This window comes from Pelophylax lessonae, assembly GCF_965119305.1.
Source record: "Pelophylax lessonae genome assembly, chromosome: 4".
Taxonomy (NCBI): domain Eukaryota; kingdom Metazoa; phylum Chordata; class Amphibia; order Anura; family Ranidae; genus Pelophylax; species Pelophylax lessonae.
This window is the reverse complement of record NC_138771.1, coordinates 663,748,602-663,764,572: the sequence shown is the minus strand read 5'-3', so window position 1 is coordinate 663,764,572 and position 15,971 is coordinate 663,748,602. Positions and strand designations below refer to the sequence as shown.

Sequence of the window (15,971 nt, the reverse complement as noted above, 5' to 3'; positions counted from 1 at the left end):
AGAGAAGAGCAGATTCGCTCATGGCTTTATTGTAGATGTCAGTTAGAGTAGGGCCTATGTGTGAGAAAAAAAATTGGTAAAATTAGTTGGGGAGACCGTCGGGGCCCGGGGATTTTCCTTTTGGTAGTGTCTTAATACTAGTCCTAATTTCTTCAATTGAAATAGGTTGGTTTAGGATGTCTAGTTGAGAAGCGGATATCGATGGCAGGTTAATGGCGCTAAGGAAACTCTCTATTTCGTCAGTGGATGGCTGGTGTTCAGACGGGTTGTCCTTTAAGTTGTACCTACATACATAATTCTGTGGAGGAGAAGGTAGTGGAAGGAGACTTCTGTCACCCAAGCCAGGTCACCACCACTTACCTTTGACTGTCTGCTTTGTCACCGGACATCACTCCAGTTACCCTTAGCAGCCACAATATCACCTTCTCCACTCCACTACAGGCTAGACCTTTGTAATGTGTTCACACCCACTCCTCTTCACCCCCATCCTAAATCCTGGTCTTTTCATATGCCATGTATGCACTCCTTTTGAAGGAACATCAGACCAGGTACTTTCTTAGAACTTTAGAACTTTTACTGAAACTTGTGCAGGTACAGAGCAATATAAACATATGTCTCTCACAGATCCTTCCATACACGACTCTAGTTCATCCTTACTTCAGTCTTCCTCAGTTCATAACTTCAAATAGAGTAAAGTTCTTTAAGTAAAGACCATGAACCTTTCTATGGTACCCCGACTGGTTACCAACCAAGGGGGAGCCACCCAAAAGTTATAGCAGAGCTACAGTACATGGGTTTGCAGTCCTCCTCGCAATCCCCCATCAAAAGGGCTCTGATAGGTTGTCTCCCCTTGTATTTATAGCCCTCTGAAAGGGGGCAGAGCCATGACACAACACTTGGGAGCGGGCATCTTAACCCCCCTCCTTACTTCTAGGCAGCCTAATAGATAAAACCCACTAACCATATTTTGCTTAGTAAAAACAATGCAGAAATACAACATGAGGTAAAACTTGGCAAACTTGGTGTTCCACAATTAGGCACCTGCCTACAGGGTAGTGGGTGTGTTTGGAATAAATATATGTAGAGTACAGAGGGGTGTATAATAATAAACTGAATATACTAATTAATATTGGTTTTCCTCTTTTTCTCAGATTCTGACGTAAACCATAATTTAACAGATCGCATCATTATTATTATTATTATTATTCAGGATTTCTATAGCGCCAACAGTTTACGCAGCGCTTTACAATGTTAGAGGGAGACAATACAGTTACAATACAATAAAATACAAGAGGATTAAGAGGGCCCTGCTCAGAAAAGCTTACAATCTAATAGGGTTGGGCAGGTGGTACAAGAGGTTGTAACAGTAGGGAATGAGCTGATGGAAGATTAGTTGGAGGTCTGATAGGCTTCCCTGAAGAGATGATCAGGGATCGCCTGAAAGCAGCTAGAATAGGAGATAGCCGTACAGGTTGAGGTAGAACGTTCCAGAGGAGTGGAGAGGCCCTGGAGAAATCCTGGGGACGAGCATGAGAGGAGCAGACAAGGGAGCTTGAGAGTAGGAGGTCTTGAGAGGAGCGGAGAGGGCGGTTTGGGTGATATTTGAAAACAAGATTGGTGATGTAGCTCTGGGCAGAGTTGTGAATTGCTTTGTATGTTATGGTTAGTATTTAGAATTTAATTTGCTGGGCAATCGGGAGCCAGTGTAGGGATTGGTAGAGAGGGGAGGCAGACACTGAGCGGTTGGTAAGGTGGATAAGCCTGGCAGCAGCATTCACGATGGACTGAAGAGGGGATAGCCTATGAAGTGGTAAGCCTAAGAGAAGGGAGTTGCAGTAGTCGAGGCGAGAAATAACAAGGGAGTGAATGAGTAGCTTGGTGGTTTCAGTTGTTAAAAAGGGGCGAATTTTTGAGATGTTGCGGAGGTGAAGTCTACAAGTTTTTGACAATGATTGGATTTGGGGCTGAAAGGACAGGTCAGAGTCTAGGATTACACCTAGTACCCTGGCATGAGGGGAGGGATTGATGGTTGCATAAATAGTTTTGATGGAAAAGTTATGGAGGGGGGCACGGGCAGGGGGGGGGATTACCAGCTCAGTTTTAGAGAGATTTAGTTTGAGAAAGTGGTGCGACATCCATGTTGACATGTCAGTAAGTAAGTTAGCAATGCGAGAGGAGACTGAAGGAGTGAGGTGAGGAGTAGACAGATAGATTTAATTGTCATCGGCGTAGAGATTTTATTGGAAACCGTGGACGGTTATCAAGTGACCAAGGGAGGCGGTGTAGATAGAGAAGAGGAGGGGTCCAAGAACAGAGCCTTGGGGAACCCCTACAGAAAGGGGCAATGGGGAGGAGGAGGTAGAGTTGTGGGTAACACTGAAGGAGCGCTGCGATAGGTAGAAGGAGAACCAAGATAGAGCAGAATCTTGGAGGCCAAGTGAACAGAGTTTATTAAGAAGGAGCGGGTGGTCAACAGTGTCAAAGGCCGCAGAGAGGTCAAGTAGTAAGAGTATGGAGTAGTGGCCATTGGTTTTGGCAGTTAGTAGATCATTGGTGAGTTTTAGTAAGGCAGTTTTTGTGGAGTGCTGTGAGCTAAAGCCTGACTGTAAGGGATCAAGAAGGTTATTTTCACTGAGGTAGGAGCTGAGACGGTTGTAGACTAAGCGTTTCAGAAGTTTAGACGTGAATGGGAGCAGTGAGATGGGTCTTAAGTTGTTCAGGTTGGTGGGGTCCAGTGAGGGCTTTTTAAGTATGGGAGTGATCTGCGCATGTTTTAGAGGCGAGGGGAAGGTGCCACTAGAGAGGGAGAGATTAAAGATGTGAGTAAGGGAGCATAGGATAGAATAAGAGGGTGTCTGTTGTCTGTAGTAGTTGTGAGGGAACAGGATCCAGGGAACAGGTGGTTAGGCGGGCATCTGAGAAAAATGTTTTTAACCTCTTCAGTAGTAGCCAGTTCAAAGGAGGAGAGTACAGGTCTAGTACGCCAGCACTATTGCAGCAAAAATAGGGGCGCAGAGAAATAGAGAAACGATGTGTCACATCCTAAAATAGTCGAGAATGGAAGGATAGAAGGAAATGGACTTTCTAGGCACAATAATTAAAATAAACCACTTTTATTAATGATAGTCATAAAATCAGAAAACAAAACCCCCAATAGGGGAAAATACTGGTGGGTCAGAATAACGTACAAGAAAACAAAATATACCATGCCAGGAGGGCATAAACATACAGATAATGTTACACAAAGTGCATGATGAGACAAGATGGTAAGTAAGGACGCTATACGTTACGTCCTGCGTGACTCATGGCCGCTGGCAATGGCAACGCAGAGCGTCCTTTGATGGAGTGGATACAACTTGCACATAGGGGAAATTCATGTAGCCAGATGCCCTACATGTTTCGCTTAAAATTCAAGCTTCTTCCAGAGCTATTAGGATACAAGTTCCCTGTACAGGCAGTTGTGAAATTCACAGTGGCCAAAGTATCAACAAAAAACGAGGTAGAAAAGGTACAAAACAAATACGGGGGATGATCTGCAGAGGCGAGTCTGAGAGATAAATTGCTGTTGATAGGTTTTAGACAGAAAGTTTTGTCCGCATGCTATGCCAAAAGGCGGTAACCACTGGGGAACAGAGAAATACTTGGATAGCTTAGTCCAAGATGGACATAGTCCCTCTGATAAAAGGGAACCAGCCAAAATATCTTCAGTGAGCACTTCGCAACACCACAGATCAAAAACCCCCGGATGGGTATAAACCACCAAGGAGTGTTGACTGTACTGTTAGGCAAGGTATGTTGAGTGGGGAAGATGTGCGCACAGTGGCGGTATCCTCACGTATTGCATCAACCTTGTCTTTGAAGTGATTGGCAATCTCTTGGGCAGTGATTGAGTTAGTGAGTAGAGGGGGTGGGGGACGAAGCAGAGAGTTAAAAGTTGAGAAGAGCCGACGGAGACTGGATGACAGGGTAGTAATAAGAGAGCCAAAGTAGGCTTGTTTGGCAGCATGGAGGCATGAATTGTATGTTTGGAGGGAAGATTTATATAGGGTGAAGTCCTGCAGGCATTTGGTTTTGCGCCACCATCGTTCAAGAGCACGGCAGTGTATCTTAAGATTTCTACTCTTGTCAGTTTGCCAGGGTTGCAATGGTCGAGGCTTGATTCTGCGTGTAGTTAGAGGAGCAAGTGCATCAAGTGATGAGAGTGAGCTGTTGTAAACAGAGGTGGCAAGGTCAGGACAGGGGAGAGATTATGTCATGTAGGTGGTCAGTAGCAGAATAGAGGAGAGAGGGGTTAAAGTGACAAAGGTTCCTACAGGTTTTACATTATTTTCACATTATTTGCTGCTTTTGGGGATGGGTGATTTGAGGCAAGGATACAGTGAAACTGATGAAGTTTTGATCAGAGAGAGGAAAGGGGGTGTTGGTGAGGTTGTCAGCAGAGCAGAGATGGGAGAATATAAGGTCAAGGGTATTACCATTGGAGTGGGTTGGAAGTGTGTGTCCATTGGGTTAGGTAAAAAGAGGAGGTTTAGTTGAGAAGTTGAGTTGTAGCTGGGCTGTTGACATTGACAGGGATGTTGAAGTCACCAAGAATGATAGTGGGTATTTCAGAAAGAAAGTAGGGTAGCCAGGCAGCAAAGTCATTAAAAAAGTGTGATGCTGGTCCAGGGGGCCGATAAATTGCTGCAATCCTTAGAGAAATGGGAGAAAACAGACGCATACAGTGCATTTCAAAAGAAGAGAGTGACAAAGAGGGAGGGTTTGGAAGGACTTTGTAGGTGCTTTGCGGGGATAAAAGGAATCCAACTCCACCTCCTTTCTGTCCGTTGCATCTGGGGGAATGAGTCCAGTGGAGGCCACCATAGGAGAGGGCAGCAGGTGAAGCAGAGTCAAAATTTTGAAGCCAGATTTCAGTTATGGAGAGGATGTTAAAGCTATGAGAGATAAAAAGGTTATGCACAGATGTAAGCTTGTTACAGATGGGTAATTATGTACTGCTCAATGTATATTAGAGAGCTTTTGATAGCTGTTATCTAAATATTCTAAGGCACAGCAGGTTGTGTCAGGAAGCAGAGTCAGGCAAGCTGGGTCATACACTGGCAGGACAGAGCAGGTAGAAGGGAGAAGGCAATAATGGTCTGAGTACAAGCTGGGTCAGGAGCCAATCAGTGCAATAGAAGCCAATGGAGCAGACAGAAGTGGAGGTTAAGGACAAGCCGGGATCGGTGCAGATGGAGTTCAGAGATTGGTCAGAAAAGCTGGGTCAGTAACTGGAATTAGGATACTGGATAACAGGAACACATAATGCAGGAAAGGTCGAAAGACAAAGCAGCACTGATCCTAAGCTCTGGCTGAGTTTAAATAGCCTGATTGGTGCCAAAATCTGTCACAGGTGCACGTGTGCACCGTTGCACAAAAAAATATGCGACGGCTCCTGTGCACGTGAGTTTGTGCATGCGAATATGCAGGGGTGGGCAGGAGGGCGGCTTCCCTGGGTGTAATGCTTTATTACAGGGATAAGGGCACCTTGACCCTAATCCTAAAGGAAGGGGGGGCACAGTTTGGCATCTTTGCCCTGGGCGCTGGGTGACCTTGTCCCGGCACTGCAAATATATATTAGCCAATGCCCAATTCCTGCAAACACGAAAAGGAATCTGTTTTAGCCTGTGCACAGAAGGCCTTTTCCTTACACATGTAGATGATTGGGAGCTCTGGTCAGTGCTTGAATGTATTGGGGATTCTCCTCAATGGATAGCGGAATGTTCCTAAACTAGAATTGTCCCTGTTAGTGATAAGCAAAACACCAGAATTCCCATTATAGTCCCTTTTCCATCAGAGTTCCCCCTTAAATGAGGGTCCCCATAGGAGTCCTTCCTTACATCAGGGTGACCGTCAGAGTCTCCCTTACATCAGAGTCCACCCTTATCTCACACGCTTATAGAGTGGCTGTAGCAGCAGGAGGAGCAGGTCCAGATGGAGGAAGTATGGTCCTCCAGTAAATAATAGCATTTGATTGGTTGTTAGGACACCAGCAGTCCCAGCAACTGAAGATGATACAATAGCAGTACAGTCGGGGGTACCTGTTCTGGGGACCAGGAAGGGTGGATGTTGGGGAGAAATGAAGACTGTAGGCATGTGAGTGACCGCTAACCCTAGATAAAATTTAAACTGATAAACTGATAAAATCTTGCCATAGTTTGGAGACCTCTAGTATAAAGGAATCCAGCTCTTACCTCTTCCTCTTCTGTGTATTTTAGCTTCTTTTTCCAGTGAGAGTCAGAGAATTATGGAAATCTTGGGGAAAGTGGCAGAAGAGGTCCAGAACATGAAAAGTAAGTTTATCCTAAAAGATTTCATCCAAAAAGTCTTCAAGGGCCCACAAATGATCTACTGAGGGCACCACCTATGTATTTCCAGAGAAATATAAAAGCACCAATCATTTATATTATAGTTATAATTGTTTGTTGTACGTCACAGAAAGGCTCAAGACAAAAGTTCCTAAAATATTTAACCTCAAAATGATATGTGGAGCCCTGATTCAGGGGAGTTATGTGGGGTGATCCTCACCTTGCTGCAATTACATCCCAATGCTCTAACTCCAGTGTAAAGGTAAGCCGATCATACTCTAAGTGAAAGTTCAAGCTACATTTCTGGGTTCCTAAATAAAAGAGACGCTGTTACCAATTTGAAAAATGCAAGTAAAAGCACAGAGAAATCAAGATTTTTAAAAGCTTCCTTGCAGTGTTTTTCTTTTCCACATTTTTACTCACTTGAAATGTGCCTTTGCCTTACCAGAAAAATCGTCTAGTTCATTAACTAGCATAACCCCCTCCCTTCTTGCACATCATAGCCCTCTCCTCTTCTGGGGGTGTCTATATACTGTCTGTGTTGGCACAGCTCCACTGTCCCTTCCCACACATCCCTTTTATTAACCTTTTATATAGCCGCTGGGGGAGAAGCAAATGAAAATACTATAGAGTGCCACTGGAATGAGTCTGCTGAGGCTGCTGACATCACATCCAAGATGCCTATAGCACCCAGCAGCAGTATCAGGGTTTTGGATGTCTATACAAAGAAAGATCACACAGTAAGCATACAGAGGGAAATTAACCTCTAGGCCTGGGCTCCAGGTCTCTTACCCTCAAGGGGAGGATATAAAAAAAAGACTTTCCACAACATTGCCTCCTTGTGTAGTCAAAGCTAGGTCCAATCCACAGATGAAAGCTTACCTGGGGTAGGATGGTTGAGGGCCATTCCAGAAAATTGCCCCCATGCTTGGCCAAAGCTAGGTCCAAGCCACTTATGAAAGCTCATCTGGGTTTGACCAGATGAAGGACCTTCCAGAACATCACCTTCATGTTTAGTCAAAGCTAGGTCCAATCCACTAATGAAAGCTCATCTGGGGTTGGCTGGTTGAAGGACCTTCCAGAACATTACCGCCATGTTTGGACAAAACTAGGTGCAATCCACTAATGAAAGCTCCCCTGGGGTTGGCTGGTTGAAGGACCTTCCAGGACATTACCTTCATGTTTAGTCAAAGCTAGGTCCAATCCACTAATGAAAGCTCATCTGGGGTTGGCTGATTGAAGGACCTTCCAGAACTTTACCTCCATGTTTGGACAAAACTAGATGCAATCCACTAATGAAAGCTCACCTGGGGTTGGCTGGTTGAAGGACCTTCCAGGACATTGCCTTCGTGTTTAGTCAAAGTAAAGTCCAATCTACAGATGAAAAATCACCTGCTGCTGGTTGGTTGAAGGACCTTCGAGAACATTGCCTCCATGTTTGGTCAAAGCTAGGTCCAACTGACTGATCAAAGCTTGCCTGGGTTGGCGTGATGAAGGCCTTTACAGAACATTGCCTCCATGTTTGGTCAAAGATAGGTCCAATCGACTGATCAAAGCATGCCTGGGGTTGACTTGATGAAGGCCTTTACAGAACATTGCCTCCATATTTGGTCAAAGATAGGTCAATCCACTGATAAAAGCTCACCTGGAGTTGCCTGTTTGATAAAACACTGGTTTGAAAACTTTGAAAAGGTTTGTTTTTTTGGACATTCATTCAATTTTCAAATAGTTAAGCCCCGTACACACGTACCGATTGTCGGCCGTAAATATTCGGCCGACGACCGATCGGCCGATTGTAGGATTGTTAGTATGATGCTTCCGACAGCGCATTTTCGGCCGAACAGAATCTGTCGTGCAGGCATTAAAATTTTTGTTGGCCAACACCAGAACGGCCGATTGTTCGCCAGTCAGTACAGATTTCGGCCGACAGACAGCCGATTAGCAAGACTGGGCATGCTCAGAAAAGAAAAAAGACAAGGAAAGTTAACCATCACATGACATCACTTCTGCAGTCGGCTGTTGTTGGCCGACAAAATTAGTGTGCAGTCTTTTGCAGTTTTCAACAGACACACAGCCCTGGACAAAAGACGGCCGATCGTTCGGCCGACGATCGGTACTTGTGTACGGGGCTTTAGTGGGATAAAACGGATGTGTGCTTTGGAAAATTTGAATGAGCAAAAAAAAAAAAAAAAGAATGTGAATATGGTTTTTGTTGTAGATATTGTAATGAGGCATGTTTAATAAATCTAGGATTCCATTCAAATAGCAGATCTGGACAACATTTTAAGGGTTTTCAAACAAAATTAAATGAAGTGATGGCAAGAAAGAACTTTCTATTGAATGAGTTATATACAAATTTTCAAATGACAATCTAAGTTTGTAAGACACAGGATTCTGAAGTCTCTCCAAAAGAGTAAGTGGCAGGTGATGTCCTACAGGTCATCCCTGGCTGCAATGTCCTTCAGGCTGCTACGGACCAAATCTCTAAATAATAAAGTGTAGCTTTATTTCAGTGGAGTGCAATAAGGATAGCCTTATTTACTTTAAATTCTAGAGTAAATTTATGCCACAAAGAAGGAAGGAGAAGGCCACAAGTGACTCAAAACACAAGCTTGAGAATTAAACCCCCTGACATTTCTCCAACCTCTTATTTAGATCTCAAAGTTTGAGTTCTCCACTTGCAATACCTGATACTGCCATTAGGAGGGCTCCCACCAACTCTGTTCCTGGGTCTGTACACTTGATGCTCCAATTATATGGAGTTCCCACCAAACTAGTGATGGGCTCGGGTGTGTTCAGGTCAAACCATCCAGGAAGCCCTCACTGCACACCGCCAATCATAGGCAGTGAGGCATTTCTCAACCGGCATCTGCACATACACACGCTGCCTATGATTGGCGGTGTGCAGTGCCCTTGTGGGCTCGATCCAAACACACCTGAGACACACCTGAGCCCATCTCTACACCAAACCTGGGCTGACTCACCAGCTCTAAACACCAGCTGTGACCAATATGAGTTCCTGGGTCCACACATCAGCTGTTCCCATTATGAGGGTTCCCATATGCCTGTACTGAGTTCTTGGATCTGCACATCTGTTGTGCCCAGACAGAGGAGTTCCCACCATTCCAGGCCAGGTCTGCCAGGGTTGCCAGGCCTGTACACCTGCTCTGCCCATTGTAAGGGGCTTCCACCATCCCTTTCCTTGGTCTGAGCAACTGATTTACCCATTATGCGGAGTTCCCATCTTTGCTGCATGTAATTGCCAGATCTGTGCTGAGTTTCTTGGTCTGTAGACCTGCAATGATCATTATAGGGGAGTCCCACCATTCCAGCTCTGAGTCCTAAGTCAGCCCATGGTGCCTATTTTGATGGTCTCCCAGATTTTGAATGTATTTTATATCATAGAAAATGTAAGAAAAGCTGTGACACACGAAGTTGGATGGAGACACAAAACTCTTGGGTGTGCAGGAACAGAGCCAAGAATTATGACAGGGAGATCTCAATGATGGAATTTCCGAGACATATAAGAAATCCAGGGTCTTACTCAGGGATGTGATGTCTTTTATCTGTGATTTCCAGTTATTATAATTTTACCATATTGGCTGAACGGCCCGGCTATAACTGTGACAATCCGACATGACCCTCTTAATCCTCTTTCTTGCTCCCTCAGACTCTTCTGATCCATTATGCAGTGAGGGATGGGAACTGTATGGACTCAGCTGTTACTTCTTCTCTTCATACTCACAACCATGGAACGCCTCCAAAAAACACTGTGAGGACATGAAGGCCCATCTAATAGTCATAAATAGCGAAGGCGAGATGGTATGAATGCTGAACAGATAGACACTCCCTACTGTGATAATTCCACTGTCAGATCACCCCACTGCCCGCAGTATTTGATTTTTATGCTCACAGCCTCACCCTATGTAGAGACTTTCCAGTTTGCAAAACAACAATTTAAAGCGGAGTTCCGGGCACAAAATTGACCTAAACGATTTTGTGCCCATCCGCTTGCTCTGCTTCACCTGAAAAGGAATTGGATAGTTAGGATTATTTTTTTTTTTTTTTACTTACCTCGTAATTGTAGAAAGAAATACTCACCTTTTTTCACTTCCTCCCTCTGTGGCCGCGGCCCGCGCCGTCACTTCCAGTTTGCAATGATTCCTGGGAGCTGAACGTCATCGCTCCCAGGAATCAATGCGACGGCACCGGCCCCACTCGACACTTCCGGTGCGACGCCGCATTCCCTGCTAAACAGCTTCTGGGCATGTCCAAAAGCTGTGTAGGAATGCGGCGCCGCACCGGAAGTGACGAGAGGGGCCGGTGAAGGCGCATTCTGGGAGAAGAAGACGCGGAAGAGGACGCAGAAGAGGATCGCGCTGGCTTCAGCTGCCCACAACAGAGATGGCAACGCTGTGGAAGAAATTTTATAAGTGAGTATTTCTTTTTGCAGGTAAGTGCGAACCGGGACAGATCAGAGGGTATCCATTGTGGAATGTACTAGCCCTGACTGTCCCGGGGGTATGTTCATTGAAAAAATGATTCTGTGCCCGGAACTCCGCTTTAAGCACTAACAGACTGAGAGTGACTATGAATGAGGCAGGTACTGAATAATTAACCCTTTGCGCCTACACTGCTATGTGTTTTAACAGAAACCACACCTCTTATAGAATCTGTTGGTGCAATTCTGACATCTAAAAAAAAGTGTTTATCACTTGCTGCCTCATCCAGGCAGGAATGTAACAGCGTTTACACTGCTGTAGCTTCTTTACAGAGACAAAGTTATTTAATTTCTAATTAGAACATTCAACTTCATGATTTTTAAAACATTTTTGCACAGTTTAGTGAATGCATTTTCAGGTAATAGCTGCTTCCTTTATTACCTAATTGTTTATTTATCACTTTATTTATTTTGCTTTGATTATTGATTTTGTGGAGAAATATGGGGATTGTTTTGATGAGTGTGGGGGTTTTTCACTTTAGTTATTTTTTAAACATTGCTTTAGACCCCTTTCACACTTGTACGACCTGAAAGTCGCGCGACTTTGCCACCACTTGAAGCAATGGCTGTGTAATTTTCAGCTCTATGGATCTCAAGTCTCATCAAAGTCAGACCAAAGTAGAGCAGGGACTAGTTTGAAGTCGCTATGACTTGAAGTGAAACAGATATGAATGGTACTTATTAGAAATCATGGGATACGACTTGTCATGTGACTTCCGCTCTTTTGTTTCCTCTCCCCCTCCGGTGCCACATTTGGCACCTTTCAGGTACCCTTCCCCACTTTCGGGATACGGCATGGCGGCGCTGTCCCCTAGAAGTTCAGCCCATCCTCACTCCTCCGCCGCCTAGACAATAGGAATGCGCAGCACACTTCGCGCATGCACAGTAGGGACCCGCCCTTGAAGCCGCAAGGCTTCACTGCCGGGTTTCCTTACCGGCAATGGCGTTGGCAGCACACAACAGCCGATGGAAACATCGGCTGTGGTGCCGACATCGCTGGACTCCAGGATAGGTAAGTGTCCTATTATTAAAAATTGTTGCTGCTAACTTTTAATTTTTGGAGGGGGAGGCGAAACTCTGCTTTAACGGAAAGAAAAAAAGTGCAGAAAATGTACAATATTTAAATAAATGATAATAATTTAAAATATAATTCATACTTTATTAAATTATTTACAGAAAATATATTTAAAAAATAGACATAAACAACAGTAAAATAAAAAGATTGGAAGCTGAAAATTACTTAAAGTGGTTGTAAATCCCATTCATGAAATCTGACCTGGGCACATACAGTATATCTGCAGTGTTTCCTTATCTCTCTTCAAAGCCCTAAGTCTCATGTCTTTCTGCTGCTTTGTTCCTCAATGTAATCTCTTTATCAGTATGAGAACTTCTCACAATCTATCTGACACACAAGATAAAAGCAGCTGGAAATTTGTGTCGGGAGGGAGCTTAAAGATACATTAGCAGAGAGCATGTCTATTCAGACTTCAGCTCTGCAAATTTCTTTGTCCCTCTGCCTATGTGAAGTGAGGGGGGGTTCCTTTCCCCCAATCAGTTCACACACAGTGTGGTTATGAGTAAGCGACGAACAATTTCGTGAAACGCGTCAACCGGACACGTCTGTTTTGTACACTGTCTGTCTACTTTATTTTGAGATATAAAGAAACCTTTGATTTTCAATATAATACCCTGAGTGCGGTCTCACATTTGGATTTTTCACAGGCAGTGATGAGCCGAACACCCCCCGATTTGGTTCGCACCAGAACACCGTGAACAGAGGAAAAGTTTGTTCGAACATAGTTACATAATTACATAGTTACATAGTAGTTGAGGTTGAATAAAGACAATAGTCCATCCAGTTCAACCTATGTAGGTGTGTGTGGCCATAATCATCTCTCATACCCCTAATGTTCCGATCCTTGAGATGTATGTCCAAGAGAACAAACTAACTCCATTGAAGTCTATGGGACTCGAACCTAGAAAATCAAACGGCCTCATTTTGAAGGCTTAAATGCAAGTTATTGCCCCAAAAAAGTGTATAGGGGTCCTGGTCCTGACCTGGGGAACATGTAGCAATGAAAAAAAAAAGTTTTTAAAAATTATAGTTTTTAAAGGAGCACTGATTTACTGATTTTAATGAGGCTTAAAGTGAAACTATAAAAATGAAAAATTCCTTTAAATATGGTGCCTGGGGGGTCCCCTGAATGTGACTGTGATGTATGTAGCCTGCTGCAGCAAGACTGACATTTCCAAAGGAAAAAAATGTCATATACAAATATACATACAAATTTCAAATCGCATGTACTTGTCATAGAGGTGCAGAAAAATTGGGCCTTGGTTGTTGGTGGTGCCTGAACACCCCAACCCTCACAGTTACTCTTGCTGTGTGCAGGAACGGGCCCTGCTGGTAAAAATTCCATACAAATTTGAAATCGCATGTACTTGTCATACAGGTGCCAAAAATTGGGCCTTTGCTGTTGGTGATACCTGAACACTGTAACCAACCCCTCACAGTTACTCTTAATGGGCACAGGAATGGGACCTGCTGGTAAATATTCAATATAAGTTTAAAATCACATGTACTTGTCATACAGGTGCCAGAAATTGGGCCTTTGCTGTAGGTGGTGTCTGAACACCATAACCTCTCACAGTTACTCTTGCTGGGCGCAGGAACGGTACCTGCTGGTAAGAATTCCATACAAATTTGAAATCGCATGTACTTGTCATACAGGTGCAAAAATCGGGCCTTTGGCGTTGGTGGTGCCTGAACTCTGTAACCCCTCATAGTTACTCTTTCTGGGCACAGGGCACAGGGACAGGGCCTGCTGTTAAAAATTACATACGACATTAAAATTGTATGCACCTTTCATACAAGTGCAGAAAAATTAGGCCTTGGAGGTTGGTGGTGACTTAAACCAAAAACATTGTTGGAAGATAGCAGAATCAAGGTAGAGGAATAGGATAGGCAGCATATGCATTCTTCAAGGGATGGCAGACCCCTAGCAATTTCAATCAGTTACATCAGCATCAGGGGCTTGATAGCTCTTGTTGATCCAGGACTGGGTCATTTTGATGAAAGTCAGCTGGTCAACAGAGTCTATGGACAGAAACACTCTTTTGTCCATCACAAAACCTCAAGCAGCACTGAACATCCATTCAGATACACCCTGAAAGCAGGACAGGCCAGTAGCTCCACTGCATATTGAGAAAGTTCTGGCCAGTGGTCCATCCTCAAGACCCAGTAACCCAGTGGATGCTCAGCTGGAAAGGTCTCCAAGTTGCACCTAAATAATCATGCACCATATGATGGAGACGCTGCCGATGGTTGCTTAAACCTAACAGCCCTGGGTGCTGCTGAGGACTAAAGAACTGTTTTAAGGCATTGGTCATCCAGCTGCCTTCTCCACCACTCCTCCTTTGGCTGAACGATGCCTCAGAAACACATCCAGAGAATGTTAACCTCCCAGTGTCTGGAAAGGTGGTGCACACATTTCTTTTTCAAGACCTACTCATGATGTTTCATCCTCTGCTCCCTGTGCGAAGGCAGGATGAGGTCTGCAACTTTACCCTTGTAAGGTGGATCAAGAAGGGTTGCCAACTAGTAATTATCCCTCTCCTTGATAGCACAAAGGCCTTTCACAGGCTTTGCAGAATCAGGGAGCCCATGCAACATAAGTTGGAGGAGGCATGAGATTCTGAGTCCTCTGGGTCACTAAGGATGACATTGTCAGCAGGAGCAACTTCTCCCCAACCAAGTACAACTCCTGGGGTTTCTAGGAAATCAAAACCATCCCTTGAAGACTGCTGTATGTTATCCTCTACATCCATGCTGCCACAATCCCCCTCCTCCTCTTCCTCTTGTGTGTTTTGTGTCCCTGCAGGGATGATATCTGCATAAAGGGGGCCTTGTGATGAAAGTAAGTCCTCCTTTTCCTCCTGCTCTTCTGCCTCAAGTGCCCTTTCCATCATTCCATGAAAGGTGTGCTTCAGCAGGTAGACCAGAGGGATAGTGTCACTGATGCATGCATCGTCCCGTCTCACCATCCTTGTGGCCTCTTCAAATGGTGACAGGACAATGCATGCATCCTTTATCAAAAGCCACTGGTGTGGCAAAAAAAAGCCAAGCTCCCCTGACCCTGTCCTTGTGCCATACTCACACAGGTACTACTTGATCGCCCTCTGCTGTGTGTGCAGCCGCTGCAGCATTGCCAATGTTGAATTCCACCTGGATGTGCATGTCACAAATGAGGCGGTTGGTGGGCAGGTTGAATTCCTGTTGAATGTCAGATAAGGGAGCACTGGCATTGTATGAACGCCAGAAATGGCCACAGACTTTTCTGGCCTGCCTTTAGAGATCTTAAAAGCTTGGGTATCTGGTCAAAAAAAGCTGCACAACCAGATTTGGGACATGTGCCAAATAGGGATGATCGAAATTTTGAAAAGTTTGGTTCGACCAGAACACCCAAATTTCCTGAAAGTTCGGTTCGGATTCCAGAACCCCATTGAAATCAATGGGACCCGAACTTCGTGAATCAAAAAACACCATTTTGAAGCTCTAAAACCCAATAAATGCCCCTAAAAAAGTGCCTAGGGTTCTGGGTCATGCCCCAGGGACTATTAATCACACAAAAAAAAGTTCTTAAAAATTTTAATTTTTGATAGAGAGCCAATTATTGAAAAAAATATTGAAAAAAAAAATTTTTTCTTTGGATTTAGTGTCTGGGGGGTCTAAAAAGTGTACCTGTGAAGTTTCAGCTCTGTAGAATGTCCAGAACCAGAAAAAAAAGATTGTTTGTCTTAGAATTAATATAGAACAGGGATATGGCTCCGCTATTTTCACACCTTGTCGGATTTGTAGCAAGCATTTTTTTGGGCATTTTTTGGGCGCCTTTGGAGGCAGGCATAACATCTGAACTTCTGTATAGGGGTATATATACACACTTATATGTATTTATACACATACACACATATAGGTGTGATAGGAGCGGAGACATATGCCTGTTAATTATTTCATTAGCGCAAGCATAGTGTTCTGCTACTTTCACACCTATATATGTGTATGTGTATATATACATACATGTCTGTGTGTATATATACCCCTACACAGAAGTTCAGATGTCATG

The 15,971-nt window shown here is 44.2% G+C and overlaps 2 protein-coding genes across 2 annotated transcripts in view; both read left to right on the top strand.

The window, feature by feature from the left end:
• The window catches only part of LOC309553074 (hepatic lectin-like), a gene marked incomplete at both ends in the record, with an annotated part of 448,637 nt that overhangs the window by 206,304 nt on the left and 226,362 nt on the right, over window positions 1-15,971 (top strand). The gene's annotated exons all lie outside the window — the stretch shown is intronic.
• Window positions 1-15,971, top strand: part of LOC309554783 (C-type lectin domain family 10 member A-like) — a gene marked incomplete at both ends in the record, with an annotated part of 197,724 nt that overhangs the window by 177,122 nt on the left and 4,631 nt on the right. Inside the window, one exon of the mRNA XM_082256481.1 lies at window positions 10,018-10,169. Coding sequence (XP_082112607.1) covers window positions 10,018-10,169 — 152 coding nt within the window. The remainder of the gene's footprint in view (window positions 1-10,017; window positions 10,170-15,971) is intronic.